Genomic DNA, 21,125 nt, shown 5'->3' on the forward strand with positions numbered 1-21,125 from the left:
AATATAGATCAAATTCAATAAATATAAAAAAATAAAATAATAAATTTTATTTGTCTAATTAAACTTGAATAATTTATTTATAATAAAAATTTAATATAATTTACTTACTATGAACTCAGAACATAAATCCAGTCACATTCTCACAGTAAAAGTATGTGCAACATCCAACCAACTATGCCTGCCACCGTGTACTGATTTAGGGATCATCCGGTTCTAATTACGCTTTTACACGTAATCTCAATGTTTTTTTTTTATTGTCACCGTGACTCTATAAAATGATATTGTTTTTTTTATTTTTTTTTTTCAAATTCAGAAACTTCGAATCACTTTTCGACTTTTCGTTTTGTTTCAAACTCTGTTTCGTGTCTCTTTCTCACTCAAAGCTGCAACCAACAAACACTCCTCACTCCTTTCTCTCTCTAATTCAAGTAACAACAAACTCTCACTGCTTCTTTCTCTCTCTAGGGTTTTGGAGTTCCAACTTCATCACTCTGTGTTGAAAGCGGAAATTCTAGTAGGTAGGTTTGGTACACTTCCACACACTCTTTAACTTGTTTAATTTTGATATTTCTTGAATCTTAGCAAGTGAATGTTGACGTGAATTTTGCGAATTTTGTGTTGAGAATGAGTTGTTCTAGTAGTTGGAAGAGTTCAAGAGGGAAAAAAAAATAAACTTGTGATTTTGTTGAAGGATCGGTGAAATTGGGTGTTAGGTTAATTGTTCTATTGTGATGTTTGAAGTTTGAAGTTTGAACAATTAGAGAGTAGAATTTGTTTTGTTATTTTTTTGTTTTTAATGAAATGTTGCGGTGGCGCCGTGCCTGGATAATAAGATTGTTATATGAATGGTGTATGTAGTTGTGGGTTATTTGAATTGCTGTGACGGGTGAATGTTACTTGGTGGTGCATGATGACGATTTCTCTGGACTTGAATGCCTCTCCTGTTCCGGAGGAAGATGAAGAACCTTTTGAGGGGCAGGTAGAAGAGTATGATGTGCCAGAAGAAAAGTATAACGCTGCAGAAGAGCACATAGAAAGTGGAGCTGATTTAGCACGCCGGGTACCCTTTCCTCTCTATTCTTATGTTTTTTTCTCCTTAGCAACGATACCTCTGCCGACACCGGCACCTCTGCCGACACCGACACTTGTGATTATGTTTAGTTTTTTCATTTTTTCAAATTATTACCGGTGTCAGTGTCGTGTTTCTGGTGTTCGTGCTTCACAGGTATTTTCTTCAGTTTGATGTTGTCACGGTTGGTCGTTTAAGTTGGATTTGATTGACTCTGCATTGGAATATTGCAATGGTAGTTTCTTATTTAACAGTATTCCTGTTGTCAAATGTGGATCACGGAAAACAGCGTATCACCAAACAATAGTAATTTTTTCGAATTCAGCTATGCAATAGTGCTATAAGTTATAACCTCTATTTAACAACTGTGATTGGTATTGTTCATATATTAGTTATTTTCATATATAGGATTTTCATGAGGTTTGGCTGGGAATCTTTTTTCATTTTGATGAGTTATTTTTATGGTCAGCTTGACTGTGTTTTGTCGTGCAATGAGTTATATATTTTTCTTCAAAGCTATATACAAGTCTTAATACTGGTAATACTGCATAGAATTTGTAAATTTGGATGCAACCATCCCGTGGCACAGGAAAAAATCAATTTATTTGATAGATGATTTTTTAAAAAGAGCTGTTGGATACATGTCATGAATTAAATCACCGATTCTACAGCCGCAGTAGTAAATATCTCCAAGCCTTTCTTTTTCGGCAAGTTAGTATGCCCATGCAAATCCATGCTCTTGTACATTGCTGCAACCCATTTTGGTAAAGTCCCATGCCAGCATCAAAACTTGATAATGTATTTCTCTTTTTTGAATTAGCAGACAATTGAAATTGCTTAAAATATTTGTAACTGTTTTGCTTGTCTTATAAAAGAAGGTTTAGAGAAATTAAATATAATTCTGTCAAAGTATACATTATGTTGATATTTGTAAATATATAGTGTTAAGAAATGCGGTTGGGCCTAACTCAACCCTACAAAACCATTGGTAGAGTGAGGACTGCTTCCACTTATAAACACATGTTCAGGCCATATATTATCCGATGTGAGACTCATCCTCACTCTACCATCCGATTTTGTAGGGTTGAGTTAGGCCCAACCACATTTCTTAACACATTATATCTAAGTCAAGAAATTTTTTAATTGAGATTTTTGAAGATGCTTAAATGCTATTTTTTATAATCCAAATGGTCTAGGAATTTGTAAATGTTCAACAGTTTTGAATATCAAGAATTTTTTGTTGTTGTCTCTCTCCCACTCCCTCTCTATGTCTCCATAAGTAATCAAAATGTATTTTACTTTTTAAGGTCTCTACATTAACCCAATTGCTAAACTCCTGCTTTGTTTTAGGAACGTGAAGAAAGAAAAAAACGGTTGAAAAGAGAACGTTCAGATGACAGGCCCGTGCAAGTATCACAGCCACCTGGATATGATAATTTTTTCCATAATAAGATCCTTAAATCATATGATAGAAGTAAGCTTCCTCCAGGTAAGGATTTCTTTCCTGGACAACTTGCTGGCTTGCTGGTGGTAATTGGTGATGTAGTTTCATTCATATCTTGTGTCAACAATTTATTATTTTCAAATAGATATTCTTTCTTGAAATGGTAAACTAGACTTCTCTTTATACAATTCCAGTTATATACTTATTTTGGACGTTTCTTTGGGAGATTTATTAGATGTCACACATGCTATTTTCTTAATTTATTCTAAAATTAGTTTTGGGTGAATAAATTTGGCTCTATATCTTTCCAAAGTTGCAAATATTTTGAGTTCTTATGGGGGTATGAGTGGAGATTAATGATCCTATCAAATGCATGACGCAAAGGATTTTCTGTTTATAAAATGCTGATGGACAGCTACTTTATAATTTCCTTTAGGATTTTCTGATTGATTTTATATAAGAGATTAAGATTATTGTCAATGTTAGTAAAATATAAAAAAGTTTATCACTATCATTATATTATTTACACGCAGGTTGGTTGGATTGCCCTTCATCTGGTCAGGAAATTTTCGGCATGATACCTTCTAAGGTTCCATTGGGTGAATCCTTCAATGACTATATTTTTCCTGGTAAAAGATACTCATTTAAACAAGTGATACATCAACAGAGAGTTTTAGGTAGAAAAGTAAGTAGAATGTGTTTTCTCTTCTTTTTTTATATTGGTTTTAGAACAAGAGTGATCAAAGAAAGGAATTTAGATTCTTATAAAACAACAAAAGCTAAAAGGGAATGCAACAAACTAGTCTTTTCTTTAATACTTGTCATGAGTCACACAAGTACTTGTGTTGTCTTGCTTCATTTGACTGCCCTTGTTTACAGTTTGTTGTGTTGGCTTGCAGCTTGGTCTGGTCATTGATTTGACAAATACTTCTCGATACTATTCAGTATCAGATCTAAAGAAAGAGGCTATCAGGCATGTTAAGGTTTGTTGAGGGCATCCTTCTCCCCAGCCATATGTTTTTCTCTAAGTATATATTATTTTAAAACGGTGGCTCCTTTTTCTTGTCCTTACATTTGAAGACCATGGTTGTGGTTTAGATCCAATGCAAGGGCCGCGGTTCAGTACCTGATAATTCATCTGTTAATCATTTTGTCTACGAGGTTTGTTTGTTCTTTCTTTATAGTATTGTTGTAGTCTTTCTAAGTTATTTTGAATAATATGGCATCTATTTCTCTTTTTAGGATAGGCTTAGGTTACCATGCTGATATTTTCATAAATAAACATATACATTACCTTAGAGACAATCATAGGGATTTCTTATACTTTCATAACTATTTCTTGCATGAATTTCTTTTTTATAGGCTAGTATTTATTGAACGCTAGCTAGTTTCATTGCCACTGTGCATCTTGATTTCATTTTTACTGTCAAATAACATTATGGTCTATTTAGTTATTAATTATTAATTAATTGGTTTTATATCTTAATATTATATAGTTCTTTATTCATACTGTTTTATACCTTCACGCTCATATGTAATGTGATTTTTGGTGAAACATTTTGGTCAGAAGTAATAACCATATGATTATTTTCAATTTCAGGTTATACAATTTCTTTCACATCAAAAACACTCAAAGAAGTATATACTCGTTCATTGTACACATGGTCATAATCGTACAGGATATATGATAATCCATTATCTAATGCGCACAATGTCAATGTCTATTACTCAGGTCAGCATTGGAGTCACTATATGATTTCGTATCTCTACATGACATTGCACAAGTTCAGTATTTATATTTGTTTGTTTTCCTTTTTCACAGGCGATACAAATATTTTCTGATGCACGGCCTCCAGGAATATATAAACCCGAGTATATTGATTCATTATATAAATTTTATCATGAAAAAAAGCCTGAAATGATAGTTTGTCCTCCTACTCCTGAGTGGAAAAGGACTCCCAAACTCGTTGATCTCAATGGGGAAGCAGTTCCAGATGATGATAATGATGATGATGATGATGGAGTACCAGATCCTCGGTTGCATGTATGGATCTTATAGAAAGTCAATTCGATTTTATCATATGATATCACATAATATGTATAGGCTGTCGATCTTCTGGTGTGTTTCATGCAAGTCGTGTTTCCATTTTCCGATTAGTTCTAACACATGGTTTGGGTTTAGGGGGCCAGCTCAAAAATTCCTTTATCTTTGCAGTAAAACCTGTAAAATATAACATTCTAAAAACCTTTTTTTGGGAAAGGCGGGGATACCCGCTGTATATTTGGGCATTTGGGCTGTCTGTCTATTATCATTGTTATGTACCCTCGTGCATTCAGAAACAGTGGTCTAATTGTTTCTACCTTGTAGGTTGGCCGTGGCGGTGTTCCTTTGGTATAATTTTTTGATCTTCTGGATGTTTGTTGGCTGTGCTCCCTTTTCTTGAATACTCTAGAGTTCTAACGTGTATGGTACTAGTTGGTCTCTATCATATTTTACTTCTTTTCTTTTCTATATTTTAAGTTAAAAGTGATGTCCAGAAGAATTCATGGGATTCCTGAACAAGTCAGTTGACTGTATTTCCTCCCTTTGATCTTTTCCTGGTGTCCATTTTCACTCCTATCAAGTATATACCATAACTTTAGCAAGTTCATGTCATTGAAGATAACATTGCATTCATTGTGGTGTCTGTGAATGACACTTACTGTTAAGCTTGTTTATTTTGAATTTCGTCTGTCTTAAATACCATGTATGGTACCTTAGTACATTCTTGAACCTAGTTTATAAATTTTGTACTTTGGGTCTAACAGTGTTTGATAAACTGATAGAAAAGAGAGAAAAATTTGAATCGATGCTGAATATTGAAACTGAATATGAACTCTTATATTGGGTTCTGAGGTAACCCATATTTATAGAACATGAGTCACATTGACTCTTAGTCTAAGACTCTGAAACAGATTCTAACCTACTATAACCGCCACTGACAGATGGCCACTGACTGCTAAACACAACAGAATAGAGAAATATTCCAGTACAGTGGAGACTGTGTAAGGCCTTGAAAAAACTAAACTGTTACATGCCTATACTCTTTTAAGATCCTCTTTTTCTAATGGTAATTAAATCTTAATGTCTTTCCTATTCTCATAGGAGAACCACGAGATCGACATAATAATGACAAATGATGATGTTTTGGGAGATGAGATATCTAATGATCAGCAAGATGCATTTCGACAGTTCTGCTTTCAAATACTCAAATTGGGGGTTGGGGTAAGCCTTTTAAGTATCTGTCTTGGATGACTCTGAGTTTAGTATTTGAGATGTGATATCTAATTTCTGAAATTGCAGGCCAGAGGACGCATGCAATTTCCAGGGTCTCACCCAGTTTCTTTAAACAGGTCCAACTTATCTGAGCCACTAACATACTATATTGTGACATGTTATATTAAATAAGTGGCAAACCTAAGGTTACAAGTTTTTGGGCTACTGTACTTTCTTATACCATCTTTCTTTGCCTTAACATATCTTATGATTATGTTAGTGGTTAAAGTTGGATTTTTTGTGTGCACTTCTGTTCCTTTCACTCCTTGTTTGAAAAAGAGTCATGCTTGTAAGTTGACATAGAGGTTACCGTGTAAAAAAAAAATTCTACCTATTGATTCCATAGTTTTATAAATGTAGCAATTAAATTTCCCTATTGATTTCACTTTTTATCCGTATTATGCTAAATTTGGTTGCTTTGCAAGCAGGGATAATTTACAGCTGTTACGACAGCGTTACTACTATGCAACATGGAAAGCTGATGGAACAAGATATATGATGCTAATAACTATGGATGGATGCTACTTGATTGATAGAAACTTCAATTTTCGAAGGGTTCAAATGAGGTTTCCTTGCAGGGTTACAAATGATGTATGTGTGGTGTATACTGATATTACTGTTAATTACTTAATTTAAAATGGAAGTTTCTGAATATGTTGCTGTTTGAACTTAATGGTGCAAAAGCTAATACACTTATATCTCTGGCTTCTAAGGCCTTGGCTGAGAAGACTCACCACTTCACATTACTCGATGGGGAGATGATTATTGATACATTGCCGGATTCAAAAAAGCAGGAAAGAAGATACCTGATATATGATCTGATGGCAGTCAACTTTGTTTCAGTGATAGAGGTTCAATTTATCTGTAATTTCACAATATAATACTGGCTGTTCTCGTGTTAGTTTTGATTAATATTGTTCTATAATTGTGCCCTTAGGTGTAATTTTATTTGCATAGTTGAAAAATACTGAAACTAATGCAACATTTTTTTTCTTAACTTCAGTTTCTCGTGGTTAAGAAAGCAAATGTGACCCTATTTTTCTAGAGAGGATACCAGCTGTTTCTTTTGTGACCTCACATAGTAGTTTTTAAATTTATTTATTTTAATTTGGTTTATTTTCTATAGAAGCGGTATATCAATTGTTTCTATTCATCATCTCTCTACTTTTTTATTCTTTTATTTTTCTTAATCATCCAAAGTTCTTCTCAATGTAGCTGGATTGTGTGATCGTGGTTGCCATATATTATGATATGTGAAAGGAGGGTCTATTAGTTGAGATATTTTATCAATTGTGTTGGCGGCTAGGTTGCTTAGATCGCAACTAGGATGGAAAGATCACAACAGGGGGGGGGGGGGGGGGGGGATCCTATATAAGTACGAGTTAAAAATAGAACATCCAACGGAATCACCGATTCACAAGAGAAAATAACTTGTCGAAAATGAAAGAAAAAACAGCAACATTTATTCAAAAACAAAGCCAAAACACAAAAACAGAGACAACGCAGAGGCTTAATGTGCACAAATCAGTGTGCGAAAGTAAGAGGCCGAACTGTTGCTTTGGAATGTCAATGGCTAACAAACAGGGAGTGAGAGGCAGGTATGGTTGTGACTCGTGAGAGAAGATGAAGGTCACAGCCGCACAACTCTGCATAGGCAAGGAAGGTTGCACAACACAGAGTGAGAGGCATAGATGGCCGAAAAAGGGAGGGAGACAATGCAGTTAGAATGAGAGGATATTAAAAAAAATGGGAAGATGGAAAATGCCGACATGGCTTACATATTGCGGTTCTGGATTTGTGTATTTTAAATAGATCATTCTGTGGTGTGCTTTAGTTACATTTTCTTAAAAAATGAAATATCCTGAAATCAATTTAACATTTGGTCGTCAGATTAATCTTTACATAGAATGTTTGTATAGCTTTTCATCTAATTTGTCCTCTATAATCTGTGTTTTCTTTTTCTTATTAATTAACAAGTATATAGTTAAAATGATTCAAACTTGGTGCAGCGACCTTTCTGTGAACGGTGGAAGATGCTTGAGAAAGAAGTGATTGAACCCAGGAATCAGGAACGATACCAGGGAAAAAATCCTTACTATAGATATGACATGGAGCCTTTCAGGGTATGCATTTCTGACCTGAAATTGGGCATATAGCTCAATCTTTATTTTTCTCCTTGGTAATTAGCTGTTGATAAATCTGAAATGATTAGGTGAGGAGGAAAGATTTTTGGTTGCTGTCTACTGTCACAAAACTTTTGATAGAATTCATTCCAAAACTCTCGCACGATGCAGATGGTCTCATATTTCAGGTAGGTAATGGGTGTAGATCATATTCATTTATCCTGAATATTGATATTGATGAGATTATCTCTTTGACCTGTGAATAACTTGCTTCTGGTTCAATACCAAGCTGGCAAGTAACCAATATTATAATCACATGGCTTTTAGGATATTTGTTTTTCTCATTGGTTCTCTCTCACATCAGGGTCTACATACTACTGCATCTTATTCAGCATGAGAATGGATATCCTTGTGGCTTCTATAGTGATCTTAATATAATGTCCAGTCCAGTAAAAGAGACATCATATCTAGCCTAGCTTATAGAGGATCAATATTACCTAGACTGCTTATAGTCTAGGCACATTGGTCCATTCATTTATTTACTCTTTACCAGAGTCTTTCCTTTTTCTTTCCCTGTTCTTACTGACTGTCTATGATCAGGGATGGGATGATCCTTATGTACCTCGCACTCATGAAGGTCTCTTAAAATGGAAATATGCTGATCTGAATTCAGTTGATTTTCTCTTTGAGGTGACATTTTTCAACTTAATATCTAAGTTGTTGAATATTGCTCTTGATGTTTCTCGCTCCACTTATCTTTTGGTCACTTCTTCTTTGTTGCTAATGCACCCAACTAACATTTAGCTGCTTGTGTTTGACAGATTGATGATGACCGTCAGCTGCTCTTTCTCTATGAACGTGGGAAAAAAAGGCTTATGGAAGGGTATATTGTTGCATTCGAAGGTTAGGAAGTTTTTCTTTATTTCATTACACCTGTCCAACTCATTCAGTTTTGTTGTTGGTTGAATATCTACTATGTATTTTGTAGATATCAGTGTATATCTGAGAATAATTTTGAACATCTTCAAAGATCTTAAGAATATAGTGATATGAATTAGTTATTTCCTAATTTAATCTTGTTTCCTCATTTTTCAATGGTTAGTAGTCCTATTGTATCGGTGGGCTTGTGCTTGTGCTAGTAATAGTACATTATAATTTACCAAAATTATTGTTATAAATAAATAGGAAATTGACCATTTAGTAACACATTATTACACTGCATATAAATATAACAGCCTATTTTTGAAAATTTTATTCCCTCTTTCTCTATATTATCAACACCTAAGTCTCGGACGCCGACACGACACTGACACTTATGATTATGTTCAATTTGTTCATTTTTTCAAATTATTACCGGTGTTGATGTCTATGTATTTTGTCGTGTTCGTGCTTCACATCCCTCTTTCACCATCCACTTTCCCTTACCTAAATACTAGAATTTCAACTAGCAATAGGATTTCATGTTTCATTGTTTTTTTATAATTAAAGCATTCTTGCGTAATTGTAGAATAATGAACCAGGTCATGGCTTCATTTGTTTCTCAGTACTTACAGGTTCATGTGCTAGTTTGGGGTCCAGATTGGTGGTTTTCTTATCACTAGAACCACTTTCTTGCACCCACCAGAAAGTTGGATATGGGAGTTGATGTCTATGTTTTTCTGCAATAACATTTTAGCAATACTTAGTGCATGACTTTGCCATGTTTATGTTTCAAAGTCTGCAGCTTGTCCAGTCTTTTTAGTTGCATTCAGTTCGGAGCAAATGTTTAATGAAAATCTAAAATCTGCAGAAGGTTCAGACCCTATGCCTTATTCCGGAAAGATCATTGAGTGTGCTTGGGATGGAGATAAAAATGAATGGATATTCAAGCGAGTTAGAACAGATAAGTCGACTCCCAATGACTTTAATACTTACAAGAAGGTCCTTTGCCAACTCCTTCAATTTTAAATATCTTTTTGTCTCATTCTATATGACATTTTAGCCATTTGCTCAATTTATTGCAGGTGATGCGAAGTATAAAAGACAATATCACGGAGAATGTTCTGTTGAATGAAATAAACGAGATAATCCGCCTTCCCATGTATGCGGACAGGATTAGAATTGATAGCAAAGCACATCACCACACTAATACAGCTAGGCGAAGGTAATCGACAAGGAACTTGTGGTCTGCAAATCTTTCTCTAGTGGGAGAGACATGTTGGAAGTGAAATCTGTTGAAAGCTAGATCTGATCTGCAAATGGCCATCACCCAAGGGTTCATCATATCATGTAATTACTTAGCTATTAGTTAATGCAGTAATTGATACGGCTCAAATTCAAGCCATAAACCATTTCTTATGGTTATATCTAGATGAAGACTTAGGCTTAGGATCTCTATGTATAGCACCATATAATTTTCTTTGTTAAGTAGTGGTTATAAGTTGCTGAAAGGGTAGTTGTTTACCAGATTCAAGTTTCATTACATTGGTAAGAACATTCCCTGTATGTGAATATTAAATTGGGGAAGTTCTAACAAGCATTTGATTATCTACAATGTGGAATTTATTTTGCATTTACCTCTTTAGTGTAAGCTATGTTAAGATGAATTTATCAAGTTACTACATCGAATTTTCCTCAAGTTGCTCATTTGAGTTTCAAAGGTTCATGTTCCTCTCCATTTTATAAGAGAAATTGAGGGCTTCATTTATGGAAAAGATACACGAATAAAAGACCTGTAAGATCATCTCAATAATGGTTTTCAAGAAAGATATATTTTTTTGGTAAAGAAAAAGTTGTGTGAGAATGCAAGTAAGGGTAAGCTATGTATTGCATTAGACAGAACACACCATAAAAAGATTACTCTTTTGTTACAATTTCAAGTGGTGTTATGATTCATATCATACTATAAAATTTTGAACACTATACAACACCATCGTTCTCATTGCACAGCCACATATGAATCCATCTGCATTTCAAGCCTTCCTGTATTGGCATTGGTATGTAACACTTCAAAGTCACAAACCTGTGTCTGTCCACATGTTAAGAAAATGAAGTTACTTTCCAACAAATTAATAATTGCGTCATAACAGGCTAATAGTCTTAAGGAGTATCGAAAATCTAAACATACTGAAACAGAGCTTTCAAAAGCTCTTAACTCCAGGCTAGGAAACTTAAAACCCGAAGAAGAAAAGTGATTTCCCTAAACAAAGAAAAGAACATAGCAACACTAGTTCTCAATCAACAGCGGAGCTGAACAATAGATAGATCCTAACCAATTTGAAAGATTAATTGAAGTGAACACTGGTGGCAACGAAAATAACATCTTCTGTTTGTTTCAGAAAAAGTTCTAACTAGATGTAGGGGTTTTCTATATGAAGAACTGATGGACAATAGATGTTTCACATATTTCTAAATGAACCATGTAATTGTAAATATTCACTGTCCCTGCTCCTGTTTTATGTTTCTGTCCTGCATTGTCTTTAGTAAATACTATTTCATTCGATTTTCAAAGATTACATGCATTATCAACCTATGCTATAAAACTTTGACGGTCATTGGCATGGCCATTGTACTAATTGAACTAATTGAACTAATTGAAGTAGTGTGTCATTAATTGAACCAGTTGAATTGGTATACATAACAATATCAAAAAATTCATAACTGTAGATTTGATACTGACAAATTCCAAACATAGATCATATCATACTTCAACATTTCATACTATACTTGAATAGACATTCACCCATTTATAGATTCATATCATACTTTAACATTTCATACTATACTTTGAATAGACATTCACAAACTTATTTTCAATTGTATGATTCTAATGTGGAACACCATTGACATCTGTTCTGGTGACTCGGCTGACGCCAAGTCATCAGTTTCTATATCAAATCAGTCAAGTTAAATCAAATTTCATTAGTATTTCCAATCTTATCAGTGGCTTGGACCGGTCGCATGATCGATCCGGGATCAAATATATCAGCAAGATCAACGACATCCATCGATAAGCCAATAACAACCACTGCTAACTAAGTAACTACTCTATAAAGGGTTAAAATAGGCTATTGTAACAAACAGATACTCAAACACAAGTTCAGATGCAAACTCACCTCAAACAACAAGGATCAAGCAAACACACACAAATCAAAACACTTGCAACACAGGTCTTTTCCCAAGCCTCTTGATCTCTCTATCCATTTTTCCCGTAATCATCAACCCAAACATTTTGTAATCACAAACAAATGACCAAAAGGGGTTTCCAAAAGTAGCAGGAACATTCTTCTCAACAAAGAAATGACTATACCAAGCACATCCATACCCAGATAAAGGAACAAAGAACAAAAACCACCAACTGAAGAAAACCGAAAACACCAAGAACAAAATACTCAAAAGCGTTCCCACAAAGTGCCAATGCCTCGTAGCTCGTTTCGAATGTTGACTCACATAAAAAGCCCAGAAATCTTCCAAGTTTCTGAAATTCATTGGGTTCGTTAAAGTATAAACAAAATCAGATCTTTTTCAAAACCCAGTTGGGAAAGGATGAAATCTATGCGGGGTTTGAAATTGAAGGGTTTGAAATTGGAACAAAAGTTGGAATTTTGGGGGAGAATTAAGAGTTGAATTTGACGAAAGTGTTTTGTGTTGTTTTGTGGGTGTCGTGTATGGATTGGATTGGTTTAGCTGTCTTTCTTGTAATTGGATTGGATTGATATTGATATGAGAGAGACTTCTTATCAATCCTCATCCTTTTTCTTTCTTCTTCTTGAAAATATCAAGGAACCTAAAAACAAAGATTAATTTCTAATAATTAAATAATCAAACACAAATGATTAATGAATTTCAATCTTAGGGATGGGAAATTTTACAACTTGTAATCAAATGAAATGCAGATTTTTTTTAATTATTTTATAAAATGAAAAAGTTTCTCTAAAAATTATGATGATACAACATGTACTATATTGTGTACTTTGATATAAGTTTTTTTTATTAGGATTATGTTATACTCCACAAAAAGAGAGTTGATATTTGGATTGTGAAAGTTCTTCTCATATACTAATATATGCATTGGAATTGATTTTATTATATTTCAAATGAGAGGATTAGATTTTGAGTTCATATATATATATATATATATATATATATATATATATATATAACCTTTGATTTATAAGATTTTTATGTGATAGAAATTTAGGGGTGTTCGTCGTACGGTTTTGGATGTGATAGAAATTTAGGGGTGTTCGTCGTACGGTTTTGGATGTTTTGACACTAAAAGTCATCTGAACCGTAAGAAAAAAAGTGTGATTCGCTTTTAAAAATAAAACTTAATCAAATCACACCAAACTAATGCGGTTTGGATTGGGTCGGTCGGTTCAATTTTTTATAAGATTTTTATTGAGTCATACATACATATATAGAGGATAACATAATTTTGTGTTTAGTCATTCATGCATTACAAAATTACAACAAAACTCATCATATTTGAACAACAACTTTCTATTTAATATCAAAAATCAGATTCTACAAAATGAAATAAAAAGCATAAAATAATAAAATAAAAAAGACCAAAAAAAGTAAAATGAAATAAAAAAAACAAAGGAGATGAGAGATTTGATAAGATGAAAAAGAAATAATAGAAGAGATGAGGGATTAGACAAAAAGAGGCGCGATAATAGAGAGAACAATAGCATAAAAATGAGAAGATAAAAATGAAAGAACATAAGATATAAGAGATTTGAGAAGAAAAAGCGAGGTGTACCTGAAATAGAAGATGAGAACAATACACGATACTGCTATGAGAGATTTGAGAATGGTAAAACTGAAACCTTAAGTGTGAGGAAGAGAAAAACATTTATAATTGTAAGGTTAATCATAATAGGCCTGACTTTGGGTTGAATGTGAGTTAAGTGAAGTTTGAGTTGTAACATAATGCGGTTTGGTTTGACTTAGTTTATTTTGTAAAATACAAATCACAACCCGAATCAAACCACACGGTTCTGTTAAAAACTGACACAATCGATTCGAACCAAATGCAATTTTTTGGAGTTTTCGATTTGGTTTGAGTTAGTTAGCAGTTTTCTATTGGACTGGTTCAGTTATGAATACCCCTAGTGGTGCTTATGCAATTAACATTATGAAATATCATGTTTATCTCTAAGTAGTTTCATGTGATAGCTCTTACAATTTTAATACAAATATTTTAGGGGGATGCTCTTTCTATCCTTATGGTACGTCCCATACCTCTAGAAATCTGAAAATACCCTTCATGTGTTCGAAAATGCATTTTCGGACGCATCTAAAATCACATCAGTCTTCACTCTTCTGAGATCCATCCCATTTATCTCAAACAAAATATATAGAGATGCATATCGGTAAAGTGTTGGTACCCCTAAAATGTCATCCAAGCATATGTAAATAGATATATGGTCAAACTTTGGAGCCAAGTCATTCATGAATGAATTAAGGTATGATGATATTTTAAAATTGAGATCGAGAGTAGATGGGCCAAGCTTTGAAGATTGGTTAATTTTTTATGTTGAGAAAACCATGCCATCAAGATGGTTAATTTCACAATTCACAATAGGTGTGAGACTAATATATGTAAAAGATATAAGGGTAGCAAACCCAATATACAGTGCATGACTTATACTAGATGAAATAGTAGCAGAAGAGAATGACGATGTTTTATGAAGAAACGTGTGCTAAAGATAGTAAGTAATCTAATGAAGGTAGGGATGATATGATAACACTTTACAGAGATACATCTCGGGAATCCGGAGATGCATCTCCGAACATTTTTTGGGCAAAAATAAAAGTGTCTCACTTGCAACGCCTTTGTTAGTGTGATTTTAGATGCATCCTAAGACGCATCTCTGGATGATAGGGACAACGGTAACTTTTCACAAGGGTGGGGGAGCGCCCCTAAGGGTGGAAAGAGTAACCCAAATGTTTTATTACCTTTTGTTCTGGGTATTTCACAAGGCCTAATAGTGTGACGTGAACAGTAAAGTGCGTATAACATGTATATAATTTCTTTCTTGGAAACATAAAATTATGTCCACTAAAACTTTACTGAGTGTCCAGATCAATCTGACGACTGATCGCAATACACGTCTCACTTCACACTGTCAGTTGTTAACCATTTATCTTATTTAAGAGGAAAGACACGTCATTTCTTAAGTACTCAAATTCATTCTCACTTACACACTTGTTTCACTCTCTTACTGACTTAAGCGTTGAAATGATAACCTTGCATGTCAGCCCCTACTCCACGACATCAGAAGTTCAGGTCCACCGCAACAAGTTTTGCTTCTTCGTTCACCAACCAATTCTGATTCCATTACAGAATAATTGATAAAGTCATCCATATGTTTTTATTTGTTATATTAGTTTCACTAGTGTTAGATTTAAGTGTGAGTAGTTAAGTCTCACATCGACTAAAAATAAAGGAAATGTTGCATTTATAAGAGATGACTCATACTCTCCTCCGCCTTAAGGTTTTGGGTGTATATGTGGTGTCAATGTCTCTTGGATCCTAAATATTTAGCCCATTGACACTTTCGATACTCCTCGAACTCCACAATAAGTGGTTAGGCTCGATGGGGTAGAGGAAGTGAGATCCTAGTATGGATGAAGGCTAGTGATGTGGATAACCCACACTTGTGGGGGAGATTGTTGAATTCAAGTGTGAGTGGTTAAATCCCACATCGACTAGAAATGAAGAAAATGTTAGATTTATAAGAGAATAAACAAATGTATAAGTGATAATGAATTTGAATAAACAAATATAAGGACATTTTCTACCTTTGCAATTTTTCATTATGTGGTACATATTTAGTTCAAATGAATAAAAAATGCCTTATCAGGTCTTCCATAAGTTTTTATTAATACTATATTCACTGCTACTTGTACTAAGATAATTTGATTAGGACCTAAAAAGGGATAACATGTGAAGAAGAAAGGAAATTTAGGCATGCTTATGAGAAACGAGTTTCATAGAAAAGCCACAAGCTGCCCAAAATGGGATGAAATGTCGCCCTATTGGACCTCCCGAAGTAACCCTTACCTCCTCAATAAACATGGGTGGTGGCATGTCCATACGGTGACTGGTTGAAGGGAGAGTCAACATAGAAAAATGTTTCTCCCACGATTTCAGGGAAAACAAGTCTCCTTTTTGTAATGTTCTCTAGTCATGGAAGCAAGAGAAACTGCTTCCCGATTCTCTAGCCCAACCCTAATGAACCTATATAAATACCTTAGTCATTGGAGTTGAGGCAGGGCAATATCTCTTGGTTTTTCCTAGAAAATATGCAATCAATTCATGACCATGACTTTGCATAATTTTTTATGATTATTGGATATGGCAATGAACCTACTAAAGAGGATAATATGGTCAGGGTGCCTGCTGAAATTGTAATACCTTTAAAGAATAAAATGAAGAAATCTTCTGTCCTCCCTACTGCTGGGTCCCATTAACCTCAAGGAATTAACTAATGAGATTATTTAATATCTTATTTTTTCGAACTACCACTTAGGTAAGATTTAGTACCCTTCAGAAGTTTTGCCCATGGATGGGACTTTCTCACTGTCGGATTATGCACTTCTTCTATGGTTTTTCTCACTTACCAATTATCACCTTTAGGTGACAACCATTATCACATCATTATGATTTCAAGACTATCCTAATAGGGAGACCATTAAAGTTTTACTAACAATACCGTCAATCAAAGGATTGACATTATACACGACTATAATGCAATGCATTACAATATTACATATGCATATAGAGAATTCTGGCTCAAACGACCGTTCTCGGTCATGCATAAAGTCTTAGTGTGTGTACGTCCTCATTACCATTTACGGTATCATACATCACACAAGTAAATCGAGTGATTTTCACAATATTATTTTTCCAAGTACCTTAGGCATAACTTACTCACTTTAATCGTATGGAATGATACACGTCCAATCACCCAAAAAGGGATAAAGAATGTAAAAAACGGGGAAGTCGGGGGTGCTGACACAGGTCACTCGTGTCAGGTGACATGACTCGGGTTTTGTTCAGCACACCCCTCTTATACAAGACTTGAGGGGAACATGATCAGGACATGTTGGCCTGCACGACCCGTGCTCACTCAACACGCCATTGGTACAAAACTAGAGAGTGACACTAGTGACCCGTGTCAGGTTACATGGGTGACCCGTGTCAAGTGACACGGCCTAGAAAATCAGAGCACTCTCTCTAAGTATGATTTTCACACTTCTAACCAAAATTTCCTGCATCAGTCCATACATACGTCAAATTCACAACATAATCATGCCAATATGACCAAATTTAGGGAAATTTTTCTTTAAGTAAACACCACCAACAATGATCAACACATTGTTACTAACCTTAACTTATATATTCCAACACACATAACATTTTTCTTGATTAGCAAAATCAACACATCATGCACCTTGATGCATTAACTTAAACATGTTCAATACTCATGAATTCACGTCATTGTCCTACATCAAGTAGAACTCATAGAATCATATAACCACATGAACATGCATTATCACAATCAAGTAAGAAATCAAGAATCATGCAAGTGGTCCCCTCCCCATCATGGATTAACCTATTTGGTGTTAATCCCAAATTCAAAACCTAGAACTAGAACCCACCTCAAGGATGATAAATTATGGTTTGAGCTTTGAAGATGATGGAAATGGTGGAAAGATGATGACCAAGCTTGCTAGTACTCCTTTTTCAAGAATAGACTCACATGCACTTGAAATTGGTGAATCTTGATGATTTCCTCTCCTCCCCCCTATCAATTTCGCTACCCTCTCTCCTTGCTCCATTGCTTTATCTTATTTCTGAATGTAGAAAGAGAAAAAGGAGTGTGAAATGAAGGGAAATGGTCTCCTTTTGGATTAGATAGAGACGTGGTCAAAAGATTGTCTTGTCCTTGAAATTAAGTTTAATTCACTAATCATGCCATCCTTGCTTAATTAAGGACATTACCATACTAATTATTTCCTTAATCATACTAAAAAATCATTAATATGATAATGCATAGTGTTAGAAAGCTAGGGCATTACAAGAAGATATGACGGTGAAGAAATGGAGATGATAGGATGGTTAATAAGTTGGAGATGATACGTAATTAGGGTTCTCGTCCTTAATGAAAATGATAAACTTGTTAGGGCTCAAAGTATTTTTCATACGCATTGAATGTGGTTTTTGTAAGGCAAGGGAAACTGAAGAGATATGACAAGGTAAGCTTTGTTTCTTGCATAAGAGTAAACCATTTCACTAAGGTTGAAAAATTCAATTGTGGTGAAATCCTATTTATTTATTTTAATTTGAGCAAAGTGTCCATTTTTTTTAACAATTTAAACATTAAAAAAAAGGCGAACATCACCATGGTTGGAAATTCCAACTCTAGAAAAAAGTTACTTGTATTTAGTTTTTAAAAAACAAAAACAAAGGAGCCACTCTAATATTAAATATATCACAAATTTTCCGGCGTTGAGATTCAAACTCATGAACATTACAAGATTTTCCCACAGTTGCTATATTCAACGGAGGTAAACTGTATATTGTTTTTAAGTTAAAAATAAATAAAATGAAGATGCTTGTTTTTTAAGATGTCACAACGGTCCTTCACACAACCGTGGTGAAAACGGCGTCATATTGTGTATTATTTTTAGTAGTGTATAAATACGTTAGAATTAAAAGTTAGATATAGAGAGTTGTGACTGTCGTACCCCAAATTTTGACCACCTAAGATTTAGATCACTAACACGTCTAGAGCCGGTATAAGTCATATGATCAGTCCTAATGACCTAAAAAGTCAAAGGATAACCATTTTGACTTTTTCCTAATCCATCTTGACTAACTGATAACATTTTGTTTTTAGTATTAATTAGGGTAATTTTAATTTAGCTAGATGTTATATTATTATTAATAAATCAATTGAAGTTTGTAAATTTACAATTAAGTTAATTAAAATGGTTAATTTATAATTAATTTAGATTAGAGAGTTTAGTTTAGTTTTATTAAGATTAATTAGGTTAATATTTATTAATTATATTATTAATAAAACTAATTAGTTTTTTTAATTAACATTATTATTAATATAATCCATTAGATTATAACTAAATTAATAAGTATGAATTAATTAGTTTTTTAATGAGAATTAGGTTAGTTTTGTTATTTTAATCAGTTTATTCTTTTTAGTCAGATTTATTTTAAATATAGATAATAATATGATGTTGGGTTGGTCAAGGGCTGACCAAAGCCCAAGTCTGTTGGGTCAAGATCGACCCAAATCCGCCACTGAACCGGGTCAATTCCATGACTCGGGTTCATCCCCAAGTCCCTATTCAATCCCAGAAACCCTAGCACGTGCGAATCATATATCAAAAATGGATCAATCACATTGAATAATACTTTTAATCAAATATTTCCAAATTCATTCACGGGTACATCAGGACAATACAAATTACAAACAATTCGGACCAAATACACATTAAGTCCTAAAAACCCTAATTCCTAAAATCTGATCAAATAAAAACTTCCTAAAACAACAATTAGATTAATCACAAAACCTAATTCTAACTCTATAAATACCTAAATCTAAAACAAAATTGGGGACGAAAAAAAGGAGAATTAAAAACTCTAAAAGCTATTGTCTATGCGAATCCAAACCCCTACTAGAAATATGAGGGGATTAGAGGAGAGCAAGGAAATTAAGATCAAGAATCAGAAATCAAAATCAAAACAAGGAATGATGATTAGCTTAATTAGGTCACAGAAGGGAAGGTAAAGGTTTTTTTCTGACCCAATGTATATGTGATTGTGTGTTTAGAAGTTGGCTTAGGGTTCAATATTTTGTTGTGTAATTTTGTTGTTTGAAGGTTTGATTGGGGTTCAGTGTATGTTGTTCTTTGGATCAACCAAGGTTTGGGGTCGATCTGGGTAGGTTTAGAGCGTTTTTGGGTTTAAGTAAGGGTTAGGATTCTCAGGGTTCATTCAATTAACCCTAGGGTTCATCGTTTAAGGGTTTATGGGTAGGGTCCATGTTGAACCCATGTTAGGGTTGAAGGTTGGAAGGATTTCTGGGTAGGGATCATGTTAAACCCAAGTTAGGGGTTCAAGGTTAGGGTTGAAAGTTTGAAGGGTTTCTAGGTTGAGAGTTTGAGGGTTTAAAGATTCCGTTTGAAGTTCAATCATAAATCTGGGCTAGACGGGGTTTAGGATGGTGGAGAACGGCGTCTGGGTTGGTGTTCATCATTTGGATGAACACTGGTTGAAGGTTCACAAATTCTGATTGAAGCTCAACCAGAAACCTGTGGGTTACAGTGGTTTGAAGGGTGTTATATGGGTTTGAGGGTGGCTAGAGAGGAATAAAGGTAGAGAAGTTTAGAGAGAGATCATAGAGTGAGAAGAAAGGGAAAGAAATGAAGTTTGTTGAAGGAGGTTCCTTTAAACACCTCCCCTAGTTGAGTCCATGTCATGCTCACGTGGATTGTCTGCAACTAATCATTTCATTGACTCACTTGGACCGCCATGCGCTCGTGTGTACCGTGTTATTGGTTTGACTTTGTATCTCAATCCTCCATTTTGCATACTTTGACCAGTACTCCATATTTAGGGATTTGTTTGAATGCCACAAGATCCATCAGATGAGGATCAGGAGGTCTAGAAAGAGTCCCTCTGTGGACTTCCCCTCTGCGTGGGCTCACTGAAAATGGGTTTATGCCCAATTGCTCTTCACCCCCTCTCAAAAGGCTCATTGTTATTTCAATACGAAAACACCTCTGCCCTTTTATTTAATTTATCTAATTTAATTTATTTTCTTAATAAATATGATCACCAAATAATTTTTATAATTAACAATTAATCAATAATGAATTAAATTAACTAATAATTAATTTTAATAATTAAGGGCTTATTTTATTTCTAATTAATAAATAAAAAATACAAAAAAAACTTGTTTTATGATTAGGATTTATTAGAATAATTCGACGATTAATCTTAGGATTGACATTTAGACATCATTAGAGTTAATTAGGGGGGTAATCCTTTATTTTTGTTTGCATCATCTAATTAGTCATATTTGGAGTTTTCAAATGAAGTTAATTATATATATATATATATATCATTTAATTTAATTTGATTTTTTTGTAATTAACAAG

General features: G+C 34.1%; 2 protein-coding genes across 5 annotated transcripts; one reads left to right on the forward strand and one right to left on the reverse strand.

The window, feature by feature from the left end:
* Window positions 1-304: 304 nt before the first annotated feature.
* LOC127127502 (uncharacterized) lies at window positions 305-10,507 on the forward strand. 4 transcript variants are annotated; one of them, XM_051056697.1, is made up of 18 exons: window positions 305-518; window positions 859-1,060; window positions 2,420-2,558; window positions 3,047-3,198; window positions 3,413-3,496; window positions 3,612-3,674; window positions 4,114-4,245; window positions 4,336-4,557; window positions 5,659-5,778; window positions 5,857-5,906; window positions 6,258-6,420; window positions 6,543-6,680; window positions 7,839-7,952; window positions 8,042-8,140; window positions 8,553-8,642; window positions 8,774-8,855; window positions 9,742-9,872; window positions 9,956-10,507. In XM_051056697.1, exons 2-18 carry the CDS (start codon window positions 908-910, stop codon window positions 10,097-10,099), a joined length of 2,076 nt encoding a protein of 691 aa, XP_050912654.1. In that variant the 5' UTR covers window positions 305-518; window positions 859-907; the 3' UTR covers window positions 10,100-10,507. The 4 variants fall into 4 exon arrangements, with proteins under 4 accessions (XP_050912654.1, XP_050912656.1, XP_050912655.1 ...); XM_051056699.1 differs by lacking the exon at window positions 305-518 and adding an exon at window positions 1,226-1,375 and having other exon boundaries at window positions 913-1,060; XM_051056698.1 differs by lacking the exon at window positions 305-518 and adding an exon at window positions 1,226-1,304 and having other exon boundaries at window positions 913-1,060.
* A 233-nt stretch (window positions 10,508-10,740) lies between these two features.
* LOC127127503 (uncharacterized) lies at window positions 10,741-12,860 on the reverse strand. The gene is made up of 2 exons (XM_051056701.1): window positions 12,047-12,860; window positions 10,741-10,959 (listed from the first exon to the last, which is right to left on the reverse strand). The coding sequence occupies exon 1, from the start codon at window positions 12,417-12,419 to the stop codon at window positions 12,081-12,083; it is 339 nt and encodes a 112-aa protein (XP_050912658.1). The 5' UTR covers window positions 12,420-12,860; the 3' UTR covers window positions 10,741-10,959; window positions 12,047-12,080.
* Between the last annotated feature and the right edge of the window lie 8,265 nt (window positions 12,861-21,125).

Source organism: Lathyrus oleraceus, chromosome 3 (genome assembly GCF_024323335.1).
Source record: "Lathyrus oleraceus cultivar Zhongwan6 chromosome 3, CAAS_Psat_ZW6_1.0, whole genome shotgun sequence".
Lineage (NCBI taxonomy): Eukaryota > Viridiplantae > Streptophyta > Magnoliopsida > Fabales > Fabaceae > Lathyrus > Lathyrus oleraceus.

Excerpts from the sequence above, each read along its gene's own strand:
- LOC127127502 (XM_051056697.1), top strand. The coding sequence starts at position 908 with ATGATGACGATTTCTCTGGACTTGAATGCCTCTCCTGTTCCGGAGGAA. Across the intron at positions 2,559-3,046 it reads TAGAAGTAAGCTTCCTCCAG|GTTGGTTGGATTGCCCTTCA; the intron begins GTAAGGATTTCT and ends ATTTACACGCAG. Across the intron at positions 3,199-3,412 it reads AGAGAGTTTTAGGTAGAAAA|CTTGGTCTGGTCATTGATTT; the intron begins GTAAGTAGAATG and ends GTTGGCTTGCAG.
- LOC127127503 (XM_051056701.1), bottom strand. The coding sequence starts at position 12,419 with ATGAATTTCAGAAACTTGGAAGATTTCTGGGCTTTTTATGTGAGTCAA.